Below are 24,912 nucleotides of genomic sequence, written 5' to 3'. Positions count from 1 at the left end.
GCATCAGGCTCTTAGGTTCCAGGTAGAGGTGGGTGATACGGCTTAATTTGAGCGCCAGAAATAGCCCAAGATGATATCTGAGGGAGCTCTCCACGGTCAACTTTATAGAATGTTCATACAGCTGTGCCCCACCACCACCAGCTCGTGGTCTCTGCTCACAGATTATATGACAAAGAAGTCATTTATGAGGTGTAGACATTGGTAGTAAATGCCAGGTGCTGTTCTTGGTCCCACTAGTGACTTCTTTTATTTGGACTTTGTGTGTCGACATAGTCTGGAAGAATCCCCGTGCTTTAAGGCTGGAGCTGGTGAGGAGAAGGTGGTGATGGCAAGTGCAGTCCCGTTACCTCTCTGCTCTGAGCTACCCAAGGCTACTCCTGCAGCTGGGCTTAGAAGGCGGAGTTCTGATGGTAGCTCACAAAGCCCGGCACTGGCTGTCCCTCTGTCCTGCCAAGGCTAACCTCCCTCCTCTGACTGCCAAGGTTAACCTCCCTCCTCTGACTGCCAAGGCTAACCTCCCTCCTCTGTCTCCCCAAGGCTAACCTCCCTCCTCTGTCCCCCCAAGGCTAACCTCCCTCCTCTGACTGCCAAGGCTAACCTCCCTCCTCTGATTGCCAAGCCAAGGCCAACCTCCCTCCTCTGTCCCGCCAAGGCCAACCTCCCTCCTCTGACTGCCAAGGCTAACCTCCCTTCTCTGTCCCTCCAAGGCTAACCTCCCTCCTCTGTCCCCCCAAGGCTAACCTCCCTTCTCTGTCCCCCCAAGGCTAACCTCCCTTCTCTGTCCCCCCAAGGCTAACCTCCCTTCTCTGTCCCCCCAAGGCTAACCTCCCTCCTCTGTCCCCCCAAGGCTAACCTCCCTTCTCTGTCCCCCCAAGGCTAACCTCCCTTCTCTGTCCCCCCAAGGTTAACCTCCCTTCTCTGTCCCCCCAAGGCTAACCTCCCTTCTCTGTCCCCCCAAGGCTAACCTCCCTTCTCTGTTCCCCCAAGGCTAACCTCCCTCCTCTGACCCCCCCAAGGCTGACCTGCCTCCTTCTTGTTCTTCATCCCTTAGTCTTAACCACCATCACCTCCAATTCTTTCTCCAGGACGTAGAAACCAGCTTCCTTCCTCAGATGTCACGTTTCCTGAAGCCTGTACTCCCTGTATAGCATCAACCCACCACACTCTCGTCCTTTTTCTGCCTTATTGCTTTTTTTTTTTTCTACTAGGGACCTTATTATAATAATCTAGTTTTTACTTGTTGCCTGTGCACATGTCATAACATAGGCTCTGTGGACTGGGGTCTTTTCTGTTCACTGTGGAAATCTCCTCTGCATGTGACAGTGCCTGGCAGGTGGCAGATGCTTCAGAACTGTTTGTTGAACCAATAGGTACTTGGAGTAGGGATGCTGTGCCCTGAAGTAATCATACCTAAGAGGAAACTGTCTTGAGGGCTGGTGACTTCCTGTAGCTATGATTAGCCTCTTTGGCAATAGTTCCTCTTGTGTGTCCATAAACTTATCCTTCTTTCAAAAGGGCATAGTTTGAGATTTTGTACCATGTGAGGCACAGTAGGACCTATGAATGTGTGAGGTATGGCTTCTTCCTTTTAAAGACCCTAGAGCCTAGAAGGGAAGGGAAAATGTATATTAATGAAGACAGGTGATTACAGTGACCTGGGAATAGAAGGCAACCATCATGAGAAACGAGGGTACAGAGTCAGACCACTGTAATACTGACAAATTCACGATAGCACAAGGGTGGTGGAGTGTTAGATGCAGGCCTGCATGTGCATGTGCAGTTAAGAGAGAAGGCTTTGTGCGGCTGAGGATTGGAGGTCAGCCTTAAAGGGGCAGATGACATTTTGCTTGTGGTTCTGAAGGCTGGGAAATCCAAGATCTGATAAGAGGCTTCTTGCTAGGGTGAGTGACCCAAAAGCAGAGAGAGAGAGAAAGAGAGAGAGAGAGAGAGAGAGAGAGAGAGAGAGAGAGAGAGAGAGAGAGAGAGATACAGAGAGACACAGACAGACAGACAGACACACACACACACACACATACAGAGAGAGAGAGAGAGAGAGAGAGAGAGAGAGAGAGAGAGAGAGAGAAGGGGAAGTACCTGCTACTGTATTTCCTCTCCAGCGTAATGGTGTTGGTCTATGAGAGTGAGGCCCTCATAAGTGAGACATCCTTGCATCTCTTACAGTCCCCTGCTCCGGGACCATCGTGTGACAGTCAAGTTGCAGCGTGAGTTTGGTAGGAGCCTTGCAACCATAGCAGAGGTCCGGAGAGAAATGAAGATGATATAATCTCTCGTCCTAAGCGGCGCGGTCATGCATGATATTACTGTCAGGAGAGAAGATGAGCTCTGGGGCCAGAGCACCCAGGTTCTAATGGTGGCTCTACCACATGCAGCACATCATGCTACATTTTTGCCTCTTTAACTTTATATGTGACAGCCTACTTCCAGTCCTTAGAGCAGTGACACAGGAAGTCCTGGGTTCCATAAGAGAGCAGGCTGAGCAAGCCAGGGGAAGCAAGCCAGTAAGGAACATCTCTCCATGGCTTCTGCATCAGTTTCTGCTTCCTGACCTGCTTGAGGTCCAGTTCTGACTTCCTTTGGTGATGAACAGCAGTGTGAAAGTGTAAGCTGAATAAACCCCTTTCCTCCCCAACTTGCTTCATGGTCATGGTATTTGTGCAGGAATAGAAACCCTGACTAAGACAGTGCCCAAGCAGAGGACTGGAAAGTATTTGAACTGTATTGGAATCTGAGTTCCTGGGAGATTCACGTGCTGCTTTCTAGAGATCACATATAGTAAGCTATGTGGAAAGTCTGTCTGGATACCCAACAGCTGCTTGGCTGCGCTAATGCATACTCCTAATAACGACTAGTCATCCTTTACAGAAACAAGAGGGTTGGTTTTAACTGAAATTGCAGCTTGCTTGTCAAAAGGCTCTGCTTCCTTTCGAAGGGTTGGAATACTAATGCGCAGAGGCAGGATCTGGAGACCTAGTGCCAGTCTTCCATTTGGTAGGATCTTCTGAGTGATTCTGCCAGAGGTAGGACTGCATTTCCCGTCTTCCTTGAAGCTATATCTAGTTGTCTGGCTTGTTTCATCCAACAACACTGGAGTGGATGGAGCTGCTGTCACTTCTGCGCAGAAGAGCCAATGTGAGAATCTCCAGATTCTCAGTCCAAGCACCCAGTGAGGTGGACCTCCGTCTGTCTTGACTTTAAATGGGTATGCAGAGCAGACCTATAACTAGCTCTGATCGTATGAGGGGGGAATGTAAGTACTCTTGGCCTCTGAGATTTTGAAATTGTTGTGTTAAGCCACTGAGAATCTGGGACTATTTGTAGCTGCTGTATGGATTCTAGTTCATAGTGACCGCCTATGTAAATTTAGAAACAGTAACCTCAGAAGAAATTCCTCAAGAGTGCCCAGAGAGAAATGAACTTTGAAAATATCTATTGTGGGGCTGGAGAGATGGCTCAGCAGTTAAGAGCACTGACTGCTCTTCTGGAGGTCCTGAGTTCAAATTCCAGCAACCACATGGTGGCTCACAACCATCTGTAATGGGATCTGATGACCTCTTCTGGAGTGTCTGAAGACAGCTACAGTGTACTTATAATAATAAATAAATTTTCTAAAAAAAAAAAAAAGGAAAGAAAGAAAATAGCTATTGAAAACATAACAGATTATTTTTCAAATTTTATGAGGGATGTGTGTGCATATGCACGGTCTTAGTCAGGGTTTCTATTCCTGCACAAACACCATGACCAAGAAGCAAGTTGGGGAGGAAAGGGTTTATTGAGCTTACACTTCCATGTTATAGTTCATCACTAAAGGAAGTCAGGACAGGAACTCAAGCAGGTCAGGAAGCAGGAGCTGATGCAGAGGCCATGGAGGGATGTTTCTTACTGGCTTGCTTCCCCTGGCTTGCTCAGCCTGCTCTTTTATAGAACCTAAGAATCCCAGCCCAAAGGTGGAACCACCCACAAGGGGCCGTCACCACTTGATCACTAATTGAGAAAATGCCCCACAGCTGGATCTCATGGAGGCACTTCCCCAACTGAAGCTCCTTTCTCTGTGATAACTCCAGCCTGTGTCAAGTTGACACACGAAACTAGCCAGTACATGCACCATGGTTGTGTGTGTGTGCTCACATGAAGATATATGTAAAGGCAGAAATTGGCATCAGGTATGTTCAGTCCGTGACTTGTTTGTGTATGTGTGTGTTTGTGTGGTGTATGCAGTACATATGTCCCTATGTACATATGTATATGTATATATGTACCTATGGAAGCCAGAGAAGAATGCCGGGTGTATTCCTCTACCAAGGTCCACCTCATCCTTTGAGGCAGGATCTCTGACTGAACTTGACGGTAAGTATGCATGCATGGTCATATATGCATGCACGTGTGTTTGGGGAATACAAACACAGGTCCTCTCTCCTGTTTAAGAGAGTGCTCTTACCTGTTGAGCATGCCTCTCCTCCCTTCCCTGTCCCATATGTTGTTGTTGTTGTTTTTTTAAGATTTTTATTTATTATCATATGTAAGTATACTGTAGCTGTCTTCAGGCACAGCAGAAGAGGGCATCAGATCTCATTACAGATAGTTGTGAGCCATCATATGGTTGCTGGGATTTGAACTCGGGACCTTTGGAAGAGCAGTCAGTGCTCTTAACCGCTGAGCCATTTCTCCAGCCTGTCCCTTATGTTTTGAGACAGTCTTCCATTGAAGCTGGAGCTCACTGGCTGGCTAGACTCGGTGACCAGCAAGCACTAGGGATCCTCCCGTGTGCCTCCTCAGTACTAGGATTTCAGGTGTGCATGCTTTTCTTATTTATGCCAGGGATCTGATCTGAGATTGTACCTCTTCCTTGCAGTAGAGTCTGTTGCCATTTCTAACTTAAATTCACGAGATGGTAAGATGGCTGTCTTGTTTATGACCTTACTCTTTCCTTCTAAAAATCTAGCTCACTGGAAATACTTAGACGCTTGTTCCTTACACTAAAGAACTTATTTTTCCTTTGGGAAAGGAAAGGAGGGAAATTTCGTAGCTGGGAAAGCAGCGATCTTTATCCAGGCAGTCCTTCAAGAACAATAGGTCAGTTTTAACCTTCATTTTCTATTTCAAGAGCCGGTGCTGAACGTGGGCCTGCTGTTACAGTTAGGATCTCGTTTCTGTCTTGCAGTTGCTGGTGTAGTCCGACTGTAAATTACGTACTGTGTTACAGTTAGCTAGCCTCTCATTATTGTGGTGGAAGAGCCTTTGTTTACTCGCCGTGCTTTGTTCCGCTCCTATCCCGGCCTGCACTCAGTATATCCCGTTCTCATGAACAACGCCATGGTTTTAGAAGCCAAGATCCACTGCAAGTTGATAAAGGAGATTCTCTTCAATTTCCCCTAGGGCTGGAATAAGTGACAGTGGAATTTTGTTAGCTTGCTTCATTTTAGGAATTGGATAAGAGGACAAAAAAGGTCACCTGCCAATTCCTAAACTCATGTACCTCTGTTAGTCTCGGGCGCAGTACTCTATTGCGTTTGTTCTGTGAGTGTTTGTCAGACCTTACTGTATACATTTCTCTGCTGTGAATGTCACGACAGGAAAAACATGCACTGCCGTTCACACTGGGGGACTACAGGTACCACGCACTGGAAGTACGAATTCACGGTCGTGAACCTTGCATGGTTTTTCAGGAACGGGTGGCAGCTCTGAAGTATTTGGAGCCTTTAAGATTTAACATGTGTCAATCATTTTGGCTGTGTTTAATATAACTGTTAATATAGCCATTTCTCCTAAGAATAAGAAGTCATATCACTCTTAGAAATAGGCTAGTCCAAGAGTCCATACTTCTTAGAGAAAAAAAATTATGTTTCAAATATTATCAATACATACAATAAAAATTAAAGTTTTCTTCCTCCTGTTTCTCCTCTTCCTCACTCTCTTCTTCCTTTTCTTTCTCCTTATTCCTCTTCCTCTTTCTTCCTCATCTTCCTCCTTCTTCCTCCTCTTCCTCCTCGTCTTCCTTAGCCCAGGCTGGCCTTGAACATGTGTTCTTGTTTCCACCCTCTGATTGCTGGGATGGCTGGCTTGGGCCACCATCTCTACTCTTCACGTGGTTAATTAGTGTGTCCAGTGAAGAAGATTATGAACAAACTAAACAAAAGAGTTTAGTTTAAAGGCTTTGGCTTCGATCTTTATCTTCCCGTATCTGTCAAGTTTTTGATAGCCTGTATTGTACAGAGATTAGTAGCTGTAGGTGGGAATGGTTGATAGTGGTTTATCTTGCAAGGTTTGTTCCAGCCCTTAGAAGACTCAGTGTTACCAAGATGGTTGGGACAGCTTATTTCTAGGGCTAAAGGAGAGTGAATTTAGTAGCAAAAATTAAGTACTGAACACACTAGGTTGTGCTAAGAAATGGTATGTAAAATTATTGGATTGAGTCTTACTGCTTTTAACTTTCCCATAAGATAGGTATTAAAAAAGAAAATCAAATCCCAGTAATCTTCAGAGAATCCCATTTGGAAACCACTCTCCATGTTTCCCATGATGTAATCTCAGTAGAATGAGGGTATACATCATTTGGATTTATCCTAGAAACAGTGATAACTGTTGGGGAACTGTTAAAATATTTCTCTGTCTATGGGGCTAGATTGCATGAGTGAAGTTTCATTAACGCAAACATAATAAATAAATGCGTACGTAAATGTAATTTTAAAAATTCTTGGAAGTTTCAGGCACTTGAAGATTGCTCTCCTGAATGTGGTAGCAATGGCTGCCGGCCCATAGCTGACTGACTGTGTGACTTAGCTCTCTCATGACATTCAGTGTACACTCTCCTTGACATTTTCAGAGACCTCCAGTACTGTTGCCCTGACACAACAGTGGGTTTTTTGTTTTTTGTTTTTGTTTTGTTTTGTTTTGTTTTGTTTTTTTGCTTTGTTTTGTTTTTCAATTCTGAATTACAGTTCTAAACTAGAAACTTCCTCCATCCACTCCTCCTTGATAAAGAATGAGGACTTTTGGGGCTGGAGAGATGGCTTAGTGGTTAAGAGCACTGACTGATCTTCCAAAGATCCTGAGTTCGATTCCCAGCAACCACATGGTGGCTCACGACCATCCATAATGAGATCTGATGCCCTCTTCTGGTGTGTCTGAAGACAGCTATAGTGTACTTACATGTAATAAATAAAATAAATCTTAAAAAAAAAATGAGGACTTTTATTCTCTGAAAACAACAACAACAACAACAGCCTCATGTTTTTCTCTCTCACAGAAGTGCCTGCCCTTCTCGATTGAGAGTTGTAGATCCTGTATTACACAAGTGCTGTGGAAAGGCATTAGTTTGGTGCTGGGCCTTTAGGTGTATGGTTTTAAAGAGCTCTGGAAAGAGAAAACTTTTAGAACAGCACATTGGTTTTTGTTTGTTTGTTTTTGTTTTGTTGTTGTTGCTGCTGCTGCTGCTGCTGCTGCTGCTGCTGCTGCGGCTGCCATTGGAAGTTGCTCCTGTGATGCGTCTGGGCAGCAGCAGAACGGGCCTGGCGCTTTGTGAAGCCTCCACTGCTTTCCCCACCCGCTAGCCCAGATGAGGAGAGTCCTCCCTGCAGTGGTTTCCCTTTGAGAACACAGCCTGTGGCCCCAGCCCCCTGCCGGTCAGGGCCTATGGACCCTACTGTTGTCAGACACTCCTCTGTGGCCCGGCAGATACTTCAGGCTAGCACGCCGCTTCCTATGCAATGCCCCACAACAAAACTGATATCAAAATTAACTTGCAGGCTGAGTGATTATGGCACCTGCTTGGCATCTCCAGAGCCCTGTGTTTCATTTCCAGTGTCCTGGGCCTCCCCTCCCCCAACCAACTCTCCCCCATTTCTTCCCCGCCCATCTCCCTCCCCTCCCCCACCCCATCTCCCTCCCGGTAAAATAAGGGAGATCACATTCATTACAGGATCTCTCCTATCACTTCTCCTAAGTCCTAGAAGCAAAGGAGGCTTGGCCATCGCAAGTGTTTTAGGTTTTGAAAAGCTGTCAACAATATAATCAGTCCGTCTCTGACAATTATAGAAGAGTAGCTAAGGCCCAGGCCTTGGGGTAAAATTCTGAGTTCACCGCTTCCTTGCCTAGCATACGGGACCTGAGTTTTAATTATGCTAGCCTTCAGTTTTCAAGAACGAACACTTGCGTTGCCGACAAGTGTCCGCCGTCTAGTGTCATGGTGCACTCTGAAGATCTACTTAAAGTGCATTAAGGTAATATTTCGTGCCTTAATAATCCATACTCATTTATATCATTACTTTGAAGTTCTATTCTTCTTAGGAGAATATTACTGGAAAAGTTAGCTAAAGTGGACTGGAGAAGTCCTGCCTTCTAATGATTCCTTGCCCTCGCTGCCTGTCTTCCCTGCAGAGTGTGACAAACTGAGGCGTGATGGCTGCCGGAGTTCTCAGTACTACTCTCAGGGACCCACCTTTGCAGCCGGCTGCAGCCCGGGCGACGATTATCAAGATGAAGATGCAGAGACAGACCGAAAGGTGAGGCCTACACGTTCTTCCTTTTCTTTCCTTTTTAAAATTGTAATGCTTATTTACGATTGTGTGTGATTGTGTGTGTGAGTGAGTATATGTGTGTGTGTGTGAGAGAGTGTGAGTGAGTGTGTGTGTGTGTGAGAGAGTGTGAGTGAGTGTGTGTGTGTGAGTGTGTGTGTGTGATTGTGTGTGTGAGTGTGTGTGTGATTGTGTGTGTGAGTGAGTGTGTGTGTGTAAGTGTGTGTGTGTGTGTGAGAGAGTGTGAGTGAGTGTGTGTGTGAGTGTGAGTGTGTGTGTGTGTGAGAGAGAGAGTGTGAGTGAGTGTGTGTGTGTGTGAGAGTGTGAGTGTGAGTGAGTGTGTGTGTGTGTGAGAGTGTGAGTGAGTGTGTGTGTGAGAGTGTGAGTGAGTGTGTGTGTGTTTTTGTGAGAGAGAGTGTGAGTGAGTGTGTGTGTGTGAGAGTGTGAGTGAGTGTGTGTGTGTGTGAGAGAGAATGTGAGTGAGTGTGTGTGTGAGAGAGAGTGTGAGTGTGTGTGTGTGTGTGAGAGTGTGTGTGTGAGAGTGTGAGTGAGTGTGAGTGTGTGTGTGTGTGTGTGTGTGTGTAGATGTGTACACACACCTGCAGAGGATGGATGGAACATTTTTTGGAGCCCTCTCCTTCTACCAGAGGCCCCACCTTCAGGTCATCAGGCCTGCGTGGCAAGTGCTTTGACCCACGGCACCATCTTGCCAGCCTCTTCACCTGTGCTTTTTTCTATTTCGCCAAACGGACCAGAGGCTCCTGGCATTGCAGAAGAGCTGTTTGTTCTCTGAGGACTTTTCTAGGCTGCCTGAGTCCCAGATGGGAGGAACGCCTGCACCACAGCCCCTTATTTGGGCTCTCAGGAACACAAACAGCCATCTTAGTTCTTTGCTCACATAACGTTTTGCTACTTTGTGATTTAAACAGGTTAATACTCCTTTCCGTGGCTCAATATCCTTGGACTTTTAAATATCGATGGTATTTAAAAGGAACTGTTCTTTTCTTGTTTTTCAATCTATACTATTACCACTTTTTTTTAAAAAAGTTGTTGGATCTAAGTTTTATCTCAAAGCAATTTGTTACAAAGTTTGCTTTAAGGCTAAAAAAATAGTTTAGAGGTAGAATACTTGCCAATAACGACCAAGGTCTCCCGCTAAAGAGAGATCATGATAAATATGTTTCAGAATAATAAAAAAAATAGATATCAGGCTATCTTCTGTTATACAGTGTGTCAGTGTTAGTTAGGATAACATATTAATTAGATCACAACTAACAAATCATGCCACCTATGTCGGTTTCCCTTCTCGTCGCTGTGATAAAAGTGCCCTGACTGAAGAAACATACGGAAGGTTTTACTTCAGGTCACGACCATCATTGTGGGGAAGAGCTTCGGTAGCTAGTGATGTTGCATCCACAGTTGACAGCAGAGTAAGGCATGGCTTGCGTATGCGAGTTCAGATCACCTTCCCTGCTTTTACTCAGTCCCCTGTGTGGGAAATGGTGTCACCTGCAGTGGGTGGGACTTCCTCCTAATTGAGGTAATCCTTCATAGACATGTTCACAGGCTAACTTAATGCCGACAGTCCCTCGCTGAGACTCCCTTCCCATGTCACTCTAGCTTTTTGGATTAACAACTAGAATTAACTGTGCTGCCGTCACATCAAACCTCTGTTTTCTTTTTTTTTTTTTTTCCACTTTTTTAAAAACTAACTTTTAAACGTTAGGATATGAAGTAGTGGGTTACATTTTGGCATCTTCATACGTGTGTGTCGTTATTTTTATTCCCATTTGTCCCAGTCTCCATCTCCTTACCCAGCATCCTTTTCCATCTCCCGTTTGCTTTTCGTCCTGTCCTCCATTATCCCACCCTTTAGCTTTTTTTTTTTATTATCTTCAGTCTTCCCTTCTTCTCTTCCTTTCCTCCTTTCTTCTTCCCTTAGCGCCCACTGCTAAATCATTCTGTGTTGTATTAACTTTCGCAATTTCTTGATTCTGTGAAGCACAAAAAACTCACTTGGGGCTGATGAGCTGGTTCATCGAGTGAAGGCGCCCGTCACCAAGGTTGATGCCCTGAGTTCGAACCCCAGAACCCACATGGTGGGAAGAGAGAATAGACTCCCACAAGTTGATCTCTGGCCTGTGCATGTGTGTGTATCCACACAACACACACAAATACACGCATGCACACAAAGATGGCAGTGAAGGACCTCAGACTGATTGCTCCTAGGGAAGCAGAGGAGGGAAGTGATAGGAATTGCTGATTAATGTAGTTTATGGAGATGTGGTCTTAGGGAGTTGATGACTGATGCAAAGAGCCCAGACAGTAGGCTACTGCGGGAATCCAGGGAAGACCACAGGTGGAGACAGGGACAGGAGTGGCAGTGCTAGAGGTTCTAGGTTTATTTCTGAAGTGTGGCCTATGGGATTTGCTGTAGTTAAAGCAGTTGCGGATGGACCTGTATTGTTCGTCTCAATCCTCCTAAGTGCTCATTACAGAAATCATTTGCATCGCTGTTCCTCAGTACTAGGAGGATCTAACAACGATGATGCAGGGCTCATCCCCATCTCCATCTTTGTGTGTTCTTTCGACTCTGCTGCTGTTTCTACTGTCAGTTACCAGCAAAAATCTCACCTGCTTAACTCAGGGCTTACTCATCAGGGCTAACGAAAGGCACCAGGGCGTGCTAGTTGCGCTAATTATGGGTGGCCATAGCCTAAGCCCAGCATGCTAACTCATTCTCGAATTCTGCTGCTCTTTCGTTTGTTTTTTGTTGCTTTGTTTTTTCGAGACAGGGTTTCTCTGTGTAGCCCTGGCTGTCCTGGAACTCACTCTGTAGACCAGGCTGGCCTCGAACTCAGAAATCCGCCTGCCTCTGCCTCCCAAGTGCTGGGATTACAGGCTCTGCTGCTCTCTCAAAGCTCGGTTGTCGCCTCTTCCACATCTCCAAACCCTGCGTCCCCACATCTGGTATAGCGTCTGGAAAACCAAAGCAATCATGAGGCATCCTTTTTACAAACTGTGCGACTGCCCGCACCGGTTCCTGTATACACTCAACCCTTTCCTGCCCCCACAATGGGTAAACCGTCCCTAATCCTTTTCTCTCCCATTATATCCCAGGTGACCAGGGTAGGGCCTGGCATGCAATGGGCACTCAGTGTCTTCCCAGTGGAACAAGCAGAGCCAATCCCTACCCATCAGGCGTGCGATCTCCCCCTCCCTCTTTGGCCTAATGGGCTCTCGATTGCATCATAGCCATCATTATGTGAACACACCGCGTTTTCTTTCATCTTGAAGGAACCTTCCTTTGGCCTTCATCTCCCTCCAACTCCACCAGAGTTTCCTTTCCTTTGATTTCTCCAAAGAACTGTCTAGACTAACTGTCTTCACTGCCTCTGTTCAGTCTCCTTTGAAGCCCTCCAAACCTCTATCCTCAGCTCACTACCGAAGCTACCCTCCTGCCCAGTAGTCACTTCCATGGTACCAAACCAGTGGTTCCCAGAATTCGTTTCCTCTCAGCAGCAGCGTCTGCGGATCATCTTAGAACATTTCCTTAGCTTCTGTAGCACCACACTCCTTCCTGGTCCCTTTGTCTTGTATTTTACAGGACCTCCTAGTCGTAGGTTCAAATCATGTGCCTCTGCTCCTCTGATATAAATTCTTGTCTGGAGTAATCTTAATGAAATCCTCCTGTTCTAAATCCCATGTATGGAAGTTTTCTACATTTCTATTTTTCTTTTTAAAAACAGGGTCTCCCATTATAGCCCACATCCACCTGGAATTCATAGTGTAGCTCAGGCTGAATTCCAATCCCTGACAATCCCTTTGCTCTCTGAGGACTTAGTACAGGTGTGTGCATCCTTAACCAGATTTAAATATACAGATTTTTTTTTTTTTGCCTGAACTTAAACATTTATCTGCTAACTGTCCCGGTTTCCCTTACCACAGACTTGTCCAAATCCAGTTATGTGATTCTCAGAACCCTCTTAAAAGCAGAACAGAAGGAAACTCAGTTGCCACAGATTTCTCCATCTCAGTGAACCCACACCACTCTGCCAGATGTTCCAGAGCACACTAGATCATTGCCTCCCACTGCCAGAAAGTTTTGCCACTCAGAGTGGAAAAAGGAATAGTAGGAGAAGTGATCAGACTAGGGAGGGAGGGAGGGAGGGAGGGAGGGAGGGAGGGAGGGAGGGAGGGAGGGAGGGAGGGAGGGAGTCAATGAGTTTTACTTGTTGCAAGGTATCTTAGTTAGGGTTTCATTGCTGTGAAGAGACACCATGACCAAGGCAACTCTTCTAGAGGACAGCATTTGATTAGGGCTGGCTTACAGGTTTAGAGATTCAGTCCATTATCATCATGGCAGGAAGCATGGCAGCATGCAGGCAGATATGGTATTAGAAAGCTGTGAGTTCTACATCCTGTTCTGAAGGCAACCAGAAGACTGACTGCCAGGCAGCTAGGAGGGTCTCAAAGCCCATCCACACGGTGACATACTTTCTCCAGCAAGGCCACAACTACTCCAAATAATGCCACTCCCTCGGTCAAGGATATTCAAACCACCACACATAACTACTAGGAAATCACTCACTTTTTTCTTTTCTTTTTCTTTCTTTCTTTCTTTTTTTTAAAAGCAGTGCTTGAAGTGGAACCTGGAGACTTGACCTACTAACAAACTGTCTACTTCCCAGCTGAATTCCTGACGCAGCAATTAAACATTTTTTAAGGGATGAAAGGTGATTGCAAGAATAATTTGAATAGGTCACCTTTTGTTAGATGGAAGAGATATAGGCAATTTTAAAAGTGATTATTTAAATTTATGTGATATATCAAATCTGACCCCAGAAGAGAGGGAATGTTTAATAGTCCTGTCTTATGGGAAAGGGGGCAGGGACAGGGTCCAGTGCTTGAAACAGTTCCAGAGCAAGAGGAAAAACTCAGTTCTTTTTCCAAGGATTTCTTTATTTTTATTCCGTGTGTTGGAGTGTTTTGCCTGCGTGTATGTATGCTCATGATGTGTGTGCAGTGCCACAGAGGTCAGGAGAGGGCACTGGATCCTCTCGAACAAGAGTCTAAGCCAACTGTGAGCTGCTGTATGGGTTTTGGGAACTAAACCCAGGCCTTCTGCAAGAATAGTAGGGGTTCGTAATGCCTGCACTCTCTCTCCAGCTCCAAGTTCAGTTCTCTTTAAAGAATTTAACACAAAGCCAACACTTGCCAGAGACTGTAGGAAGCAGGTTAATTGGCCAGTGCGATTGATGAAGAACAGTTTTACCAATCTTAAGACATTAGGAAACATGACAGGCAGCTCATTAAAAGAAAATTTCTTCACTGTCCACCCACAGGTTACTCCAATGGCAATGTATGGACTTAGATAAAAGATGGCAACTGACTATTAATATTAAATATATTGATAAATCTGGGGATAAAACGTGTAATTAAAATAGTAGATATTGAGCCGGAGAAATGGCTCAGCAGTTAAGAACACCTACTGTTCTTCCATAGGTCCGAAGTTCAATTCCCAGCAACCACGTGGTGGCTCACAACCATCTGTAATGGGATCTGATGCCCTCTTCTGGTGTGTCTGAAGACAGCTACAGTGTATTCATATAAATAAAATAAATAATTTTTCAAAAAAAATAGTAGTTTTTAACAAGATATTTAATACAGTTTAATAGCCATTTCTGATTAAACAAGAAAATTTGGGGCTGGAGAGATGGCTCAGCTATTAAGAGCACTGACTACTCTTCCAAAGGTCCTGAGTTCAATTCCCAGCAACCACATGGTGGCTCACGACCATCTGTAATGAGATCTGATGCCTTCTTCTGGTGTGTCTGAAGACAGTGACAGTGTACTCACATAAATAAAATAAATAATTTTTTAAAGAAATTGTAGATATTGACAAGATATTTAATACAGTTTAATAGCCATTTCTGATTAAACAAGAAAATTGAGACGAGGGCTAGGGAGACAGCTCAGAGGGCAGAATGCTTACTGTGCAAATCTGATGAGCTGAGTTCTACCCCTTGAAGCCAAGATAAAAGGAGAGAACCCAGCCCTGACTGTTGTCCTCTACCTTGCTGTGTGTAATATTCCCATGCACATAAGGTTGGGATATAGAAGGTAGTAGCTGCGGTATTACTACTTACCATGGAATGGAAATAACCATGCTGCACAATTAGAAAAACACTATCTCCAGCAGGAGCTGCCCCCCAGTGACTGCATGCTTGCTTAGCTCTCCTGTGAGATCATGGGTACAGTGGTACAAAACAAAAGTTGTATCCCATATAATAAGCACAATATTTGGAAAGTCTGTGCTTATATTACATCTCTTGGCCCACTTACGTATGTATACCTGATAAATTCAGAGCCATACAAAATTTGAATTATCATAAATAATGTAATTCACTGATTTAGGAAGGTGCCGAGTTAATGTGTAGAAATCAGTAGCTTTTGTATTCACAGCTGGATTAAGAGATAGAATTTTAAAATTACTATAGTAGAGAAAAGAACCAAGTTTAGTAAGGAACTAAATTTAGTAAACTTAGTAAGGAACATACATGGTCTGTACAAGGAAACTGTAGCATAGCATGAAAGAGCAGATATATGACATGAAGAGATACATGCTCTCAGGACAGACGACTTGGTGTACAAATACTGCTGTCATTTCTTCCAAAGTGAACTTACTAAGTTAGCTCTATAGAGAAGTGGATTTGCTCTGCTGTGACTCGGGACTATTGGAAGAGGACCACGGAGGCTGGGTGCGAGCATTCGTAGCTAGGGTGACTGGGAAACAGAAGAGCAACAGAAGGGAAGCCATTTGTGCCGATTTGCAGGCAGTCAGGATTCTTGCAGTGTGGACTCTGAACGCATGGGCCAGCAGAACCCGATACCAACACCAGAGTATAGTTTAGAAACGGACCTCGGTCTTCACTGGGTGTTGTGGGATCATTGAGCTGGTGCTTCACGTCAGATGGGATCCTGTAAATGTAGAAGGCTCTCCACACCAGCAGTCTGTTACTTCCATCTTAAGGCTCAGCTGCAAAGTGTTTAAAATATATATTTATTCTCAAAGCCATTCCAAAAAAACCTTTAGATTTTTCAGAAGAAGCCACTCTTGATGGCAAGTTCTACTGGGAAAGCCCTTTTCTGTTTTCTAGGGAGGTTTGGGGCAGCATTGTGTGAGAAGGGTGAGAATATAGAAAGTTCGCAAGTTAACAAATGGCTTGGGCTGTACAAGGTCTAATGAAGAGCGTCTGATTTGCATCCAGCAAATATTACACTTCCAGAAGTGCTTGGGATGGGAGCTCTGTCCTAAAATGAAAGTTGTTGACAGGGCAGAGGGCGAGTGAGCGTCATCCATTAGAAAAGACAACCTGAGGGGCACTATCCTGCTTATTTCCTCTGGCTAATTGTGCTAGAATAATTAGCCTAATTATCCTTATGCAAGAACTTGTACCAAGTGTAAGGGTTTCCAATATGTTTAAGGGATGAAGAAAGGTAATTTGCTAATGGGAGCCACAGATCCTTGATGGTGAAAGCTGTAATGTAGTGTGGCAAGAAAAAAAAAGAGATTATTCCCAGTTATTTGTGCTGCGGATCTAAAAAGCAAACAAACATGCCCTGAGGAAGAGTGCTGTCTGCAGAGTGGATTTTGAAATTCTAGAAAAAGCCTTCACGCCTCATGATGCAAATCATAGAACAAGTCACTGCTCTTGGTCCTTTTTCCTTCAGCGTCCAGAGCATGTTACCTTTGAAGGGGGAGCAGTTACAGGTGCCAAACTGCTTCCTGCAAGTAGACAGGGGGTTCTCCAGGTGCCTTTATGAGAAGCTGCATTTGATGGTGTGTACATAGATTCTGGGAAACACGCACAGAGGCCCCATTGTCTCAGAGAAAGGGCACCGGGTACCAGTTACTCAACCTTTCATATAAAATGTATCCTTGGAGTGATGCGTTGGATTGGAATTTTGGCAATAAATGGTTGGCCTTGGTGGTAGTAACAGAAACTGGAGTTGTCTTTCCTATTTCCTGTTATTTTTTGAACTGGCACCCCGGGGGCTGTTTTAGGCTTTGTTAAAGGAAGTACTTAAATCAAAGGAAGACTTTGAAGAAAGCAGCCGGAGCCTCCCTCCTTGCCTCTACTGTGAACCAGAGGCTCATTTTGCTCGGTTGGTTTGAACACAATGCGGAGATCACAGGCTCAAGGTGGCTTTCCCACCTGTTCAGGCCGGTTCCTTTGCTTCCTTGCCTGAGCTTTGGTTTCTGTAACTGTAAAGAGATGAAACCACATGCGGTTCATGGGGGACAGCCCTGGCTTGCAGCTGCACTCCTGTGTAATTATTAATAGCCCTGCTCTTGCTTTCAAAAGTATTGGAGTTTTGAGGCAGATGATATCACTGTGCTATCCCCCCACCCCCCACCCCTCGCCCCGTCCTACCCCCAGAGCGTTCGTTATAAGGTTAAATTATATGAATGTCTGTGAAGCCCTGTGTATAGTGCCCAGGACAACATACCTTGTGCCTGGATACTGATGCTTTCTTTTAGTAAACATTACAAGTTGAGACATCAAAGAAAGTGCCACAATAGACAAAGTCTGTTTTATGAAAATTTGGCCACCCTCCCAATCATCCCGTCTCTGATTCTGCCCTCGTGGAGTTTTCTGCCCAAAGCAATGGATTTAAGTACTTTTGTCAGCTACTTAAAAAAAAAAAAAAAGGTCTGATTATCCTGCTTTCACAGTCCTCTAGGTATACAGCTCTATCACGAGGCAGGCAGCTCCTAACTTTATAATCCTAGCAACCTTTTTTAGAACATCTCCAGAATTTGTCCCCAAGTCGTCTTCCAACAAAGACAAATTTGTCCATTTTCTGTAGGAATCCCACGAAATAGGTACTTTAATACTTGTTACTGATGTTTCAACGATTTGGAAGCTGCGGCTCAGAATCGGAATACTTTGAAATAATGGCATAATTACTAGACACTGGCAGGGAGGGGATGAGTCAAGAGCGTCTCAGATTCAAATTTGTTTCATTGTAGCATGTTACTTATTAAAAGGGTAACATTACTAACTGTACTCCCCCCCCCCCCATTTCTTCACGGCTATATTGCCTGCTTCTGATGTCTCTCTATCTTTGGCTTACCTGATATTCATAGTAAGGATTCTGGAGGGTTAATTTAATACTAAATTAAGGCACTACACTGTGCCTTACAGTCTGTAAAGAGAATATATCGCTGCAACGGGAGGCGCAGACATGAGTGATAAAAAGCAGAGGGAGGAGAGCCCAGTTATGGACTGGTGCAGTAACCGGGGTGTTACAAGACTTTTATTAGTCATTGTACTAACTAGTTTTGTGGATCAACTTGACACAAAATAAAGTCATCAGAGAGAAAGAGGCCTTAGTTGAGGAAACGCCTCCATGAGATCCAGCTATAATACATTTTTCTCAATTAGTGATCTATGGGGGCCCAGCCCATTGTGGGTGATGCCCTCCCTGGACTGGCGGTCCTGGGTTCTATAAGAAAGCAGGCTGAGCAAGCCGAGGAAGCAAGCCAGTAAGCACCATCCCTCCGTGGCCTCTGCATCCTTGCTTATAGCTTCTTGATCTCTGTGTGAGTTCCAGTCCTGACTTCAATGTGGAAGTGTAAGCTGAATAAATAACTCCCCTCACACACACACACAACTTGCTTTTTAGTTATGGTGTTTTATTGCAGCAATAAAACACAGACTAAGATTGTCATCTTCCATTCACTATAGCAAATACTAAATGGACTGTTTGTAAGGGGTCCTGTGGGGGTGTGGGGGGGCCTGTGGAGAGGCAACATTTCACAGCATCAATGAGGAATGCAACAAAACCATCTGCTTGTGGCCAGAAGGCAAACATTCCAGAAAAGGAAGGGACCAGAGTTCCATTCTCTCCTTTGAGGGCATCCTTACCACAGTCTACCTCCTAGCAATCCCATACTCTTTGACGGCATGAAGCTGGGAAGCAGGCCTCTGACACACGGTGTGGACATTGTAGAGAGCATGTCCTTCTTAGCAGAAGCCATAGGAAAGACTGTCCCTGAGACTCAGCAGGGTTTTCCTGGTCCCTGTCGTGTTTATAAACAGATTGGGCCTGCGACTTGGCTCATTCTGAAAGTCACCCACCCCTGGGCTTTTCTTTGGTAGATGGGGGTACTGTGAAACAACCACATTTGCATAGTGATTTTGTATTCCGCTTGCCTGGGAAATTTGTTCATCGAGAAGAGAGAGCTCTGGGCGTTTGGTCAAAAGGATTTACTTTGTGAGTGAGTTGTCACACTGCAGCCTACTCTGGGATTCCTCCCGTGCCAACCAAAACCGTAGGGAAGTTCTGCCTCCCTGTGAAAGCTGTGGACTCTGACATCATCAGCCAGCTGAGAGGAAACTAGGTTAGTAGGCCTGCAGAGCCTCCTCAGGGTGCTAAGGAGACAGACTAGGGAGGGAAGTGGGGGGCAGGGTTGTCCCCAGTCCTTGGTCGTGTCACATAATAAATGAGTTCCTCTGTTCTCCATCAGTTAAGACCTTCACTTTTCCTCCGTTCACGGCTTTTTGGGGGCAAGAATTGGTTTTTTTTTTCTTTCTTTCAGGAATTTGTTCTTACTACCTTCCAAATTTAATGCTGTATTTCAAAATTTCAAAAGCTGTTGGTTTTGCTTGAGTGAGCTTCTAACTCACTCAGATTCTGCACCAGACACATAGCTTCCATACGAACTGCCACGAAAATTCTCAAATAAAATTAATTTTAGTATGCATTTGCGTGTGTGTCTGTACCTTGCAGAAAGAGAACTATGGATCCTTAGTCAGAGTTAGCAAGATTGTCAAAACTGCAAAAAAAAAAAAAAAAAAAAAAAAAAATGGAACTAGTGGATTTACATCCATGGTTTCAACGTCTGATACATCAGACACCCATTTGGTGATCTTAATACTTAATGTTTTTTATTTTTGTACGTGTGTGAGCAGCCACGGCCACGGCGTGCAGGTAGAGGTCAGAGCACAAGTTGCTGGACTCAGTGCTTCCTCTCATGGGGGTTCCTGGGATTGAACTCAGGGCATCAGAGTTAGTGGCAAGTACTGAACCATCTTGCTGGGAAGTTTCTAAGGGAATTTTGTCGAGATCTGTGTGAGGTCTCATCGGAACAATGCTGCCAAATTAGTTGTCGGGGACACATAGTTTACACATTGAGTGTATTTTTCAAGTTGCAAATATTAACCCACATTTTCCCTGGAGGGAAAGGAAACCAAATGGTCTCTCTGTGTTTTGTAAGGTAGCAACAGTAAAATAGATATTGAGATATTTAATGATATTGTAAGACTCTGGCGAGCCTTAACTTACCAGAAACCCCTGAGTGAACAACATGGAGATGGGAATCGATGCAAAAGCAAGAGGAATTTTATTCAATCCAGCATGCTGGGGTCACCCTGCACATGGGGAGAGAACGACACACGCAGCTTGTCCAGCGGGCCTTTATACAGTCCTCAGGGCAGCCGCCATTAGGGAATGAGGTAGGCGGCCAATGGTCATGGGATAGCTGTGGGCCACCCTGCCCGCAGGTGGCCAGCGTTCAGTCCCTCCTCCCTGTGGTCTGAATGTAACTAGCCCCTCCCTTCCAGAGGGGAGGGGTGCCTGGGCTCTTTATGACCTCTCTCTTCGAAGAGGGGAGAGGTCTGGTGGAATTTTTCCAAAGTTCCTGAGCTGACCCTTTCAATACGATTTATATTTTTTTATTTCCATGATTATTATTGTCCTTGCAATGAAAGAAAAATTGGTGCTTGTCAATCCATGGGTTTTGCTTTTCTAAAGTTGCATTTCTGTGTCTGCCGGGCTCACTGGCATTCCACTTAGCAGCCATGACCATGCATTTTCATTATGACCTAAGAGGAGTCCCTCCAGGTGCAGAAGGTAGGCACTGTAACCCCTTTCTAGCAAAGTGAAAAAGGGGAAAGTTTCAAGGGAGGCTGGGTCTTTGGAGCATTGAGTATGTCCCCATGCTGGTTTTCAGATTTGTGTCATTCAGCTAGTCACAGGGATGGGTATTTTGCAGGAAGCTTGTTTTATAGTACTAAACAGTGGTGGCCATGATTTCATGTCTGAGATGATGGAATGACGTCTTTCTGTATTTCTATTTCATCTGTGTCCCCTTAGAAACCTTACATGCCAGAGGGCATCCAAGCATACCGTTGAAAACTAGACAAATCTCCACAAATGCAACCAAGTCATGAGAAAGAGAGCTGACAGTCTGAGTTCCTTTATCAAATAACATGAAACAAAGTTCTGTATTAGTTTGGGGTGGATTGGCTGAGAGAGGTTGAGTTGATCTGGGAGTTGCTTCCAAAGGTCTACTTTGGGATGGTTCACCACCCTTTAGTCTTCATCAGAATTCCTCGTAAACACCTTATTTCCATGGTGGTACTTCAGTTTAAGCTCTACAAACTTGATTGGTCCTTTGACATTTAGTGTGTATCTTAAATAGCTTTCTCCTCGTAAGAGCCAGTGTTCTTTTGGCCTTGCTCATTGTTCTTTTGGCTTTTCATTGTTCTTTTGGCCTTGCTCTTTTTTTTTTTAAAGGGACATAGAGTGACTTTTTTATTTATTTATTTTTTTAAGATTTATTATTTATTATATGTGAGTGCACTGTAGCTGTCTTCAGACACTCCAGAAGAGAGCAGCAGATCTCATTACGAATGGTTGTGAGCCACCATGTGGATGCTGGGGTTTGAACTCAGGACCTTGAGAAGAGCAGTCAGTGCTCTTAACCGCTGAGCTACCTCTCCTTGCTCTTGTTCTTAAGCATGGTGTTTCTTTTGAGTTCTTGCGTCACCCTCATTACAGAACTGGCTGCCCACAAGCTCTTGTGAAGTCTTGCATAAAATGTTTGCCGACGCAGCTTTCTGGCTTACACATCTTCAGGCGTTGCTGGAGGGGGAGGGCACTGAAGAAGGAAGGGTTCTTTAGTGAGGATGCTAATCTGTTTCAAAGATGGCACAGCTAAAATATTGTCACGGAATTCTGACACTTCAGTCAGCCTCTTAAAACTTAACAATTTCACACTGATTTTTTTTTTTTAAATCCACAGAGATGGCTTTAGAATCGCACAGATAGTTGAACAATGAAATGACTCCGTCATTTCAAAGCGATGCTTGAGGTCAGAGTCTAAAGGAAATAAGATTGAAGCTAGAAATTACTTTGAGGGAAACTGAATTTGAATACAAATAGAAACTAGTGGGCTTAGCTATGACTCTTCTCTGGGCTTCTAATGTTCATCTAAGTCCATATACTTTCTAACCAGTGCACTGCTAAGAAAAACTGGAAGGCCAAAGTCCCTGCAGGTCAGCAGAACCTTGTGTTGTATCGACATTTTGCAGACCTGGGGCAGGGTGGATCATATATGTGGAAGGTCATGTGCAGGAGAAGATTGTTGCTCTGTTCTCAAAAGGAGCTGTTCTTGGACTTGCTATAAATTAGTCTAATTTTTAAAAATAAACTGTATTTGTAACTTTTCCTGCTAATTGCTTACACACTTTCTCTCTCTGCAGTGTTCTCTCTCTTCATCTGAAGAAGAAAGATATATCGGTATCAGGAGACCTAAAACGCCAACCTCAGGTGACTTCTCCGACATTCATACTCAGACGAACTGGACCAAGTCCCTGCCGCTGCCAACACCAGAAGAGAAGACCCGGCAGCAGGCCCAGACGGTCCAGGCCGATGTGGTTCCTATTAACATAACTGGTATGCTTGTGGTGTGGACGGAGTCAGGATGTCCTTGGGAGAGCGCCGGTGGCTTTGTTTGCTCTGTGTCATGAGCATTTTCTTTATGTTTCTGGCCTCCTGTTCTTTGAGGGAGGAAACGCCCGAGCTACCTATGTGTGTGCATGAAAAGCACCTGTTGTTTGTTAGATAAGGAGACTGGACAACACATGTTCTGTCAGAGCACACTGTGGCTCAGCCATTCATGTAGAAGATGGTTTCTGAATGGCTCTGTTCTTACCTAAGATTGTGGTTACATAGGAATATCCTCTAACTGTGGTCCTCCGTAGCAAAAAGTATATACTCCCATATGAAATATTTCTAGATGTGAAAAAGCAATATTTTGTTGTTTCTGATTTTTTTACCCTTTGTCTGTTCAAATAGAAAAAGAAGGAAATTCTTGAAAGAAAGGAATCTAGTAAATTAATAACCATATCTTTTTTTAAAAAAAAAAAGCCTTAGTAGAATGATAAAAGTATGCCTTGGTCCTATAATTTGAGTCTTAAACCTCAAATAAAGATCCATGTCTGTCAAGGGAACTACTTTAGGAATTGGCGCATTGGCTGTACTGTGGCTACTAATTGCCAATTTGAATTATCAACCTTTTTTGATGATTAAGGCAACAAGTTACAAAACACACAGAACCCCAAGCTGATCTTCACAACATTAGAAGCAATGTTAAAAATAATCAAATTTGTCATCTTTATCCCTTCTGCAGTCTGCAAAGAGAATTGGTCAGTGGTATGGGAAGGACACAGAGTACAAAATGTTAAAGAGTTGGTGGTAACTGGACAAAACCCCGAGTGTAATCCTCAGGGGACACACACACACACACACACACACACCATCTACCATCTATACACGTATGGTGTAACATGTGTTACATAACAATAAATAGTGTCATATAGACAAAATCCACACACAGTCTGGTCCCTATGTCCTTAAATCTGCCTGACCAAAGGGAAACAGTTTCATTAACAATTAGGTTGAAACCCCATAGCATCCTTCTGTCTGCCGAGGCTATTGCTGTTAGAAGGCTTGTTGCCATGGTGCCCATAAACTTGCAAGGGCTAATAACATTTAGATATGATGTATTTAAAAAAAAATCTTAAGAGTATATTTGGAAATGATGTTTAGAATCTACATGGAAACTTGATTAATAAGTACATGAATTATTTTCAACCCCATGTATACTTCTTATATATATATATATATTTTTTTTTTACAAACTTAAGCCTTAAACAAACAGTGTGACATTTTAATCCATTTTCTTTGTAAATAGCATTGCTGGCCTCCATGAGCACACCTGCCTTTCTCCTCATATATAGCTCATATCTTTATTAATTTTTGTAAGTGGCTGTGCTACAGAACAGTGTGGTTTTTATTGCCTATTTCATTAGCCATCAATATGCTTCTGTTTTCTTCGAAATGATTAAATGAAAAGACATTAATTATACACGATTAAAGGCATCAACATAACATTATAAACTATGCATATCGTGCTGTGAAATATGACAACCCTTAAAGGGATTGGAGTCAAGGTCCCGCCTTGAAATGGGGCTAGGGAAAGTGGTTTTCAATCATAAAAAGGTGTTTGTAGTGAGAGACATCCTTCCAGATGGATCACGGAGATGATTCTCTGGGCTTTCGATCTTACCTGTTTGGAAGCTGAGTAGATTTGGATTACGTAGATATCAGAGGAGGCTTTTGAACGCCACTCGCACAGGGTGAATGAATGCTAACAAGGATTCAGCGGGCAGCCGAGTCCTAGAAAACACAGTCTGTTTTTTCATTGAGTCGTTAGCATTTCCGCAGACTGTCAACGTTGATTTAACAGTTACATGCATATCAGTCTGTTTTCTGGGTCTGTGTGTGCACAGAGACTCGGGAAATGCTTCTAAAGTATGCATTTCTCTAGTCTGGTCTATCTTTCTAAAATTTCATATTTCTTTAGACAGAAATGCTGTTGCTTATAGGAAAAGGTGGCATACTTATTAATTTGGGTGATTATGACCCTCTAAGTTGACTTTTTGGTAAGGCTTTGGAAAAACAAATGCCAATACATATAAGGCTTCAAATCCCAGAGTCAAGCCTCCCAGGCCTAGGAATGCAGAACCGAAACACAGTGAGCCACTGGCCTGGAAGGGGATCTAATCCCTTTAGTTACAGTCTTGTAGAGACTTGGTATGCTCTAAAGGTTCAGGAGGGGAAGTGTTTTAAATAAAGAGAACATGTGAGTATATCCCATCATCTGGCACGTGGATCAAGTCTTCTACCTAAAAGATAAGTGTACGGGTCAACACACTCAGAGAGCATTCACAAACTGTTTCACACTAACGATTGAGCTGATGCTGTGTAGGAGAGAAAGGGAGCAATTCAATTGAACCGGTAATTATCTCCTAACTACATGGTACTGGACGTTAGGTGAGTGCAGTTGAGGATGTGGGGGTACAGAGGTCAGCTTCTGCTTAATGAATTGCGAAATAGCCTTTTAAGGTCACAATGTGAATGTCGTAGATGGAATTTCATCCTCATGTTTGCTTCATCATTTTCTTAGTATGATAGATTTAGCCCCCTTCTCCATAGTGGGGAAAATGCCTGCAGACCAGATACC

General features: G+C 44.1%; 1 protein-coding gene across 4 annotated transcripts in view; it reads left to right on the top strand.

The window, feature by feature from the left end:
- Positions 1–24,912, top strand: part of Nhsl1 (NHS like 1) — a 230,695-nt gene that overhangs the window by 182,668 nt on the left and 23,115 nt on the right. For all 4 annotated transcript variants that reach the window (XM_052170023.1, XM_052170025.1, XM_052170026.1 and 1 more), the window contains exons 3-4: positions 8,395–8,519; positions 22,088–22,280. In XM_052170023.1, the coding sequence (XP_052025983.1) occupies positions 8,395–8,519; positions 22,088–22,280 (318 nt within the window). The remainder of the gene's footprint in view (positions 1–8,394; positions 8,520–22,087; positions 22,281–24,912) is intronic.

The sequence above is a fragment of the Apodemus sylvaticus genome, chromosome 23 (assembly GCF_947179515.1).
Source record: "Apodemus sylvaticus chromosome 23, mApoSyl1.1, whole genome shotgun sequence".
In the NCBI taxonomy this organism is placed as follows: Eukaryota; Metazoa; Chordata; class Mammalia; order Rodentia; family Muridae; genus Apodemus; species Apodemus sylvaticus.
The sequence above is the reverse complement of the archived record's forward strand: the minus strand, read 5'-3'. Positions and strand labels throughout refer to the sequence as shown.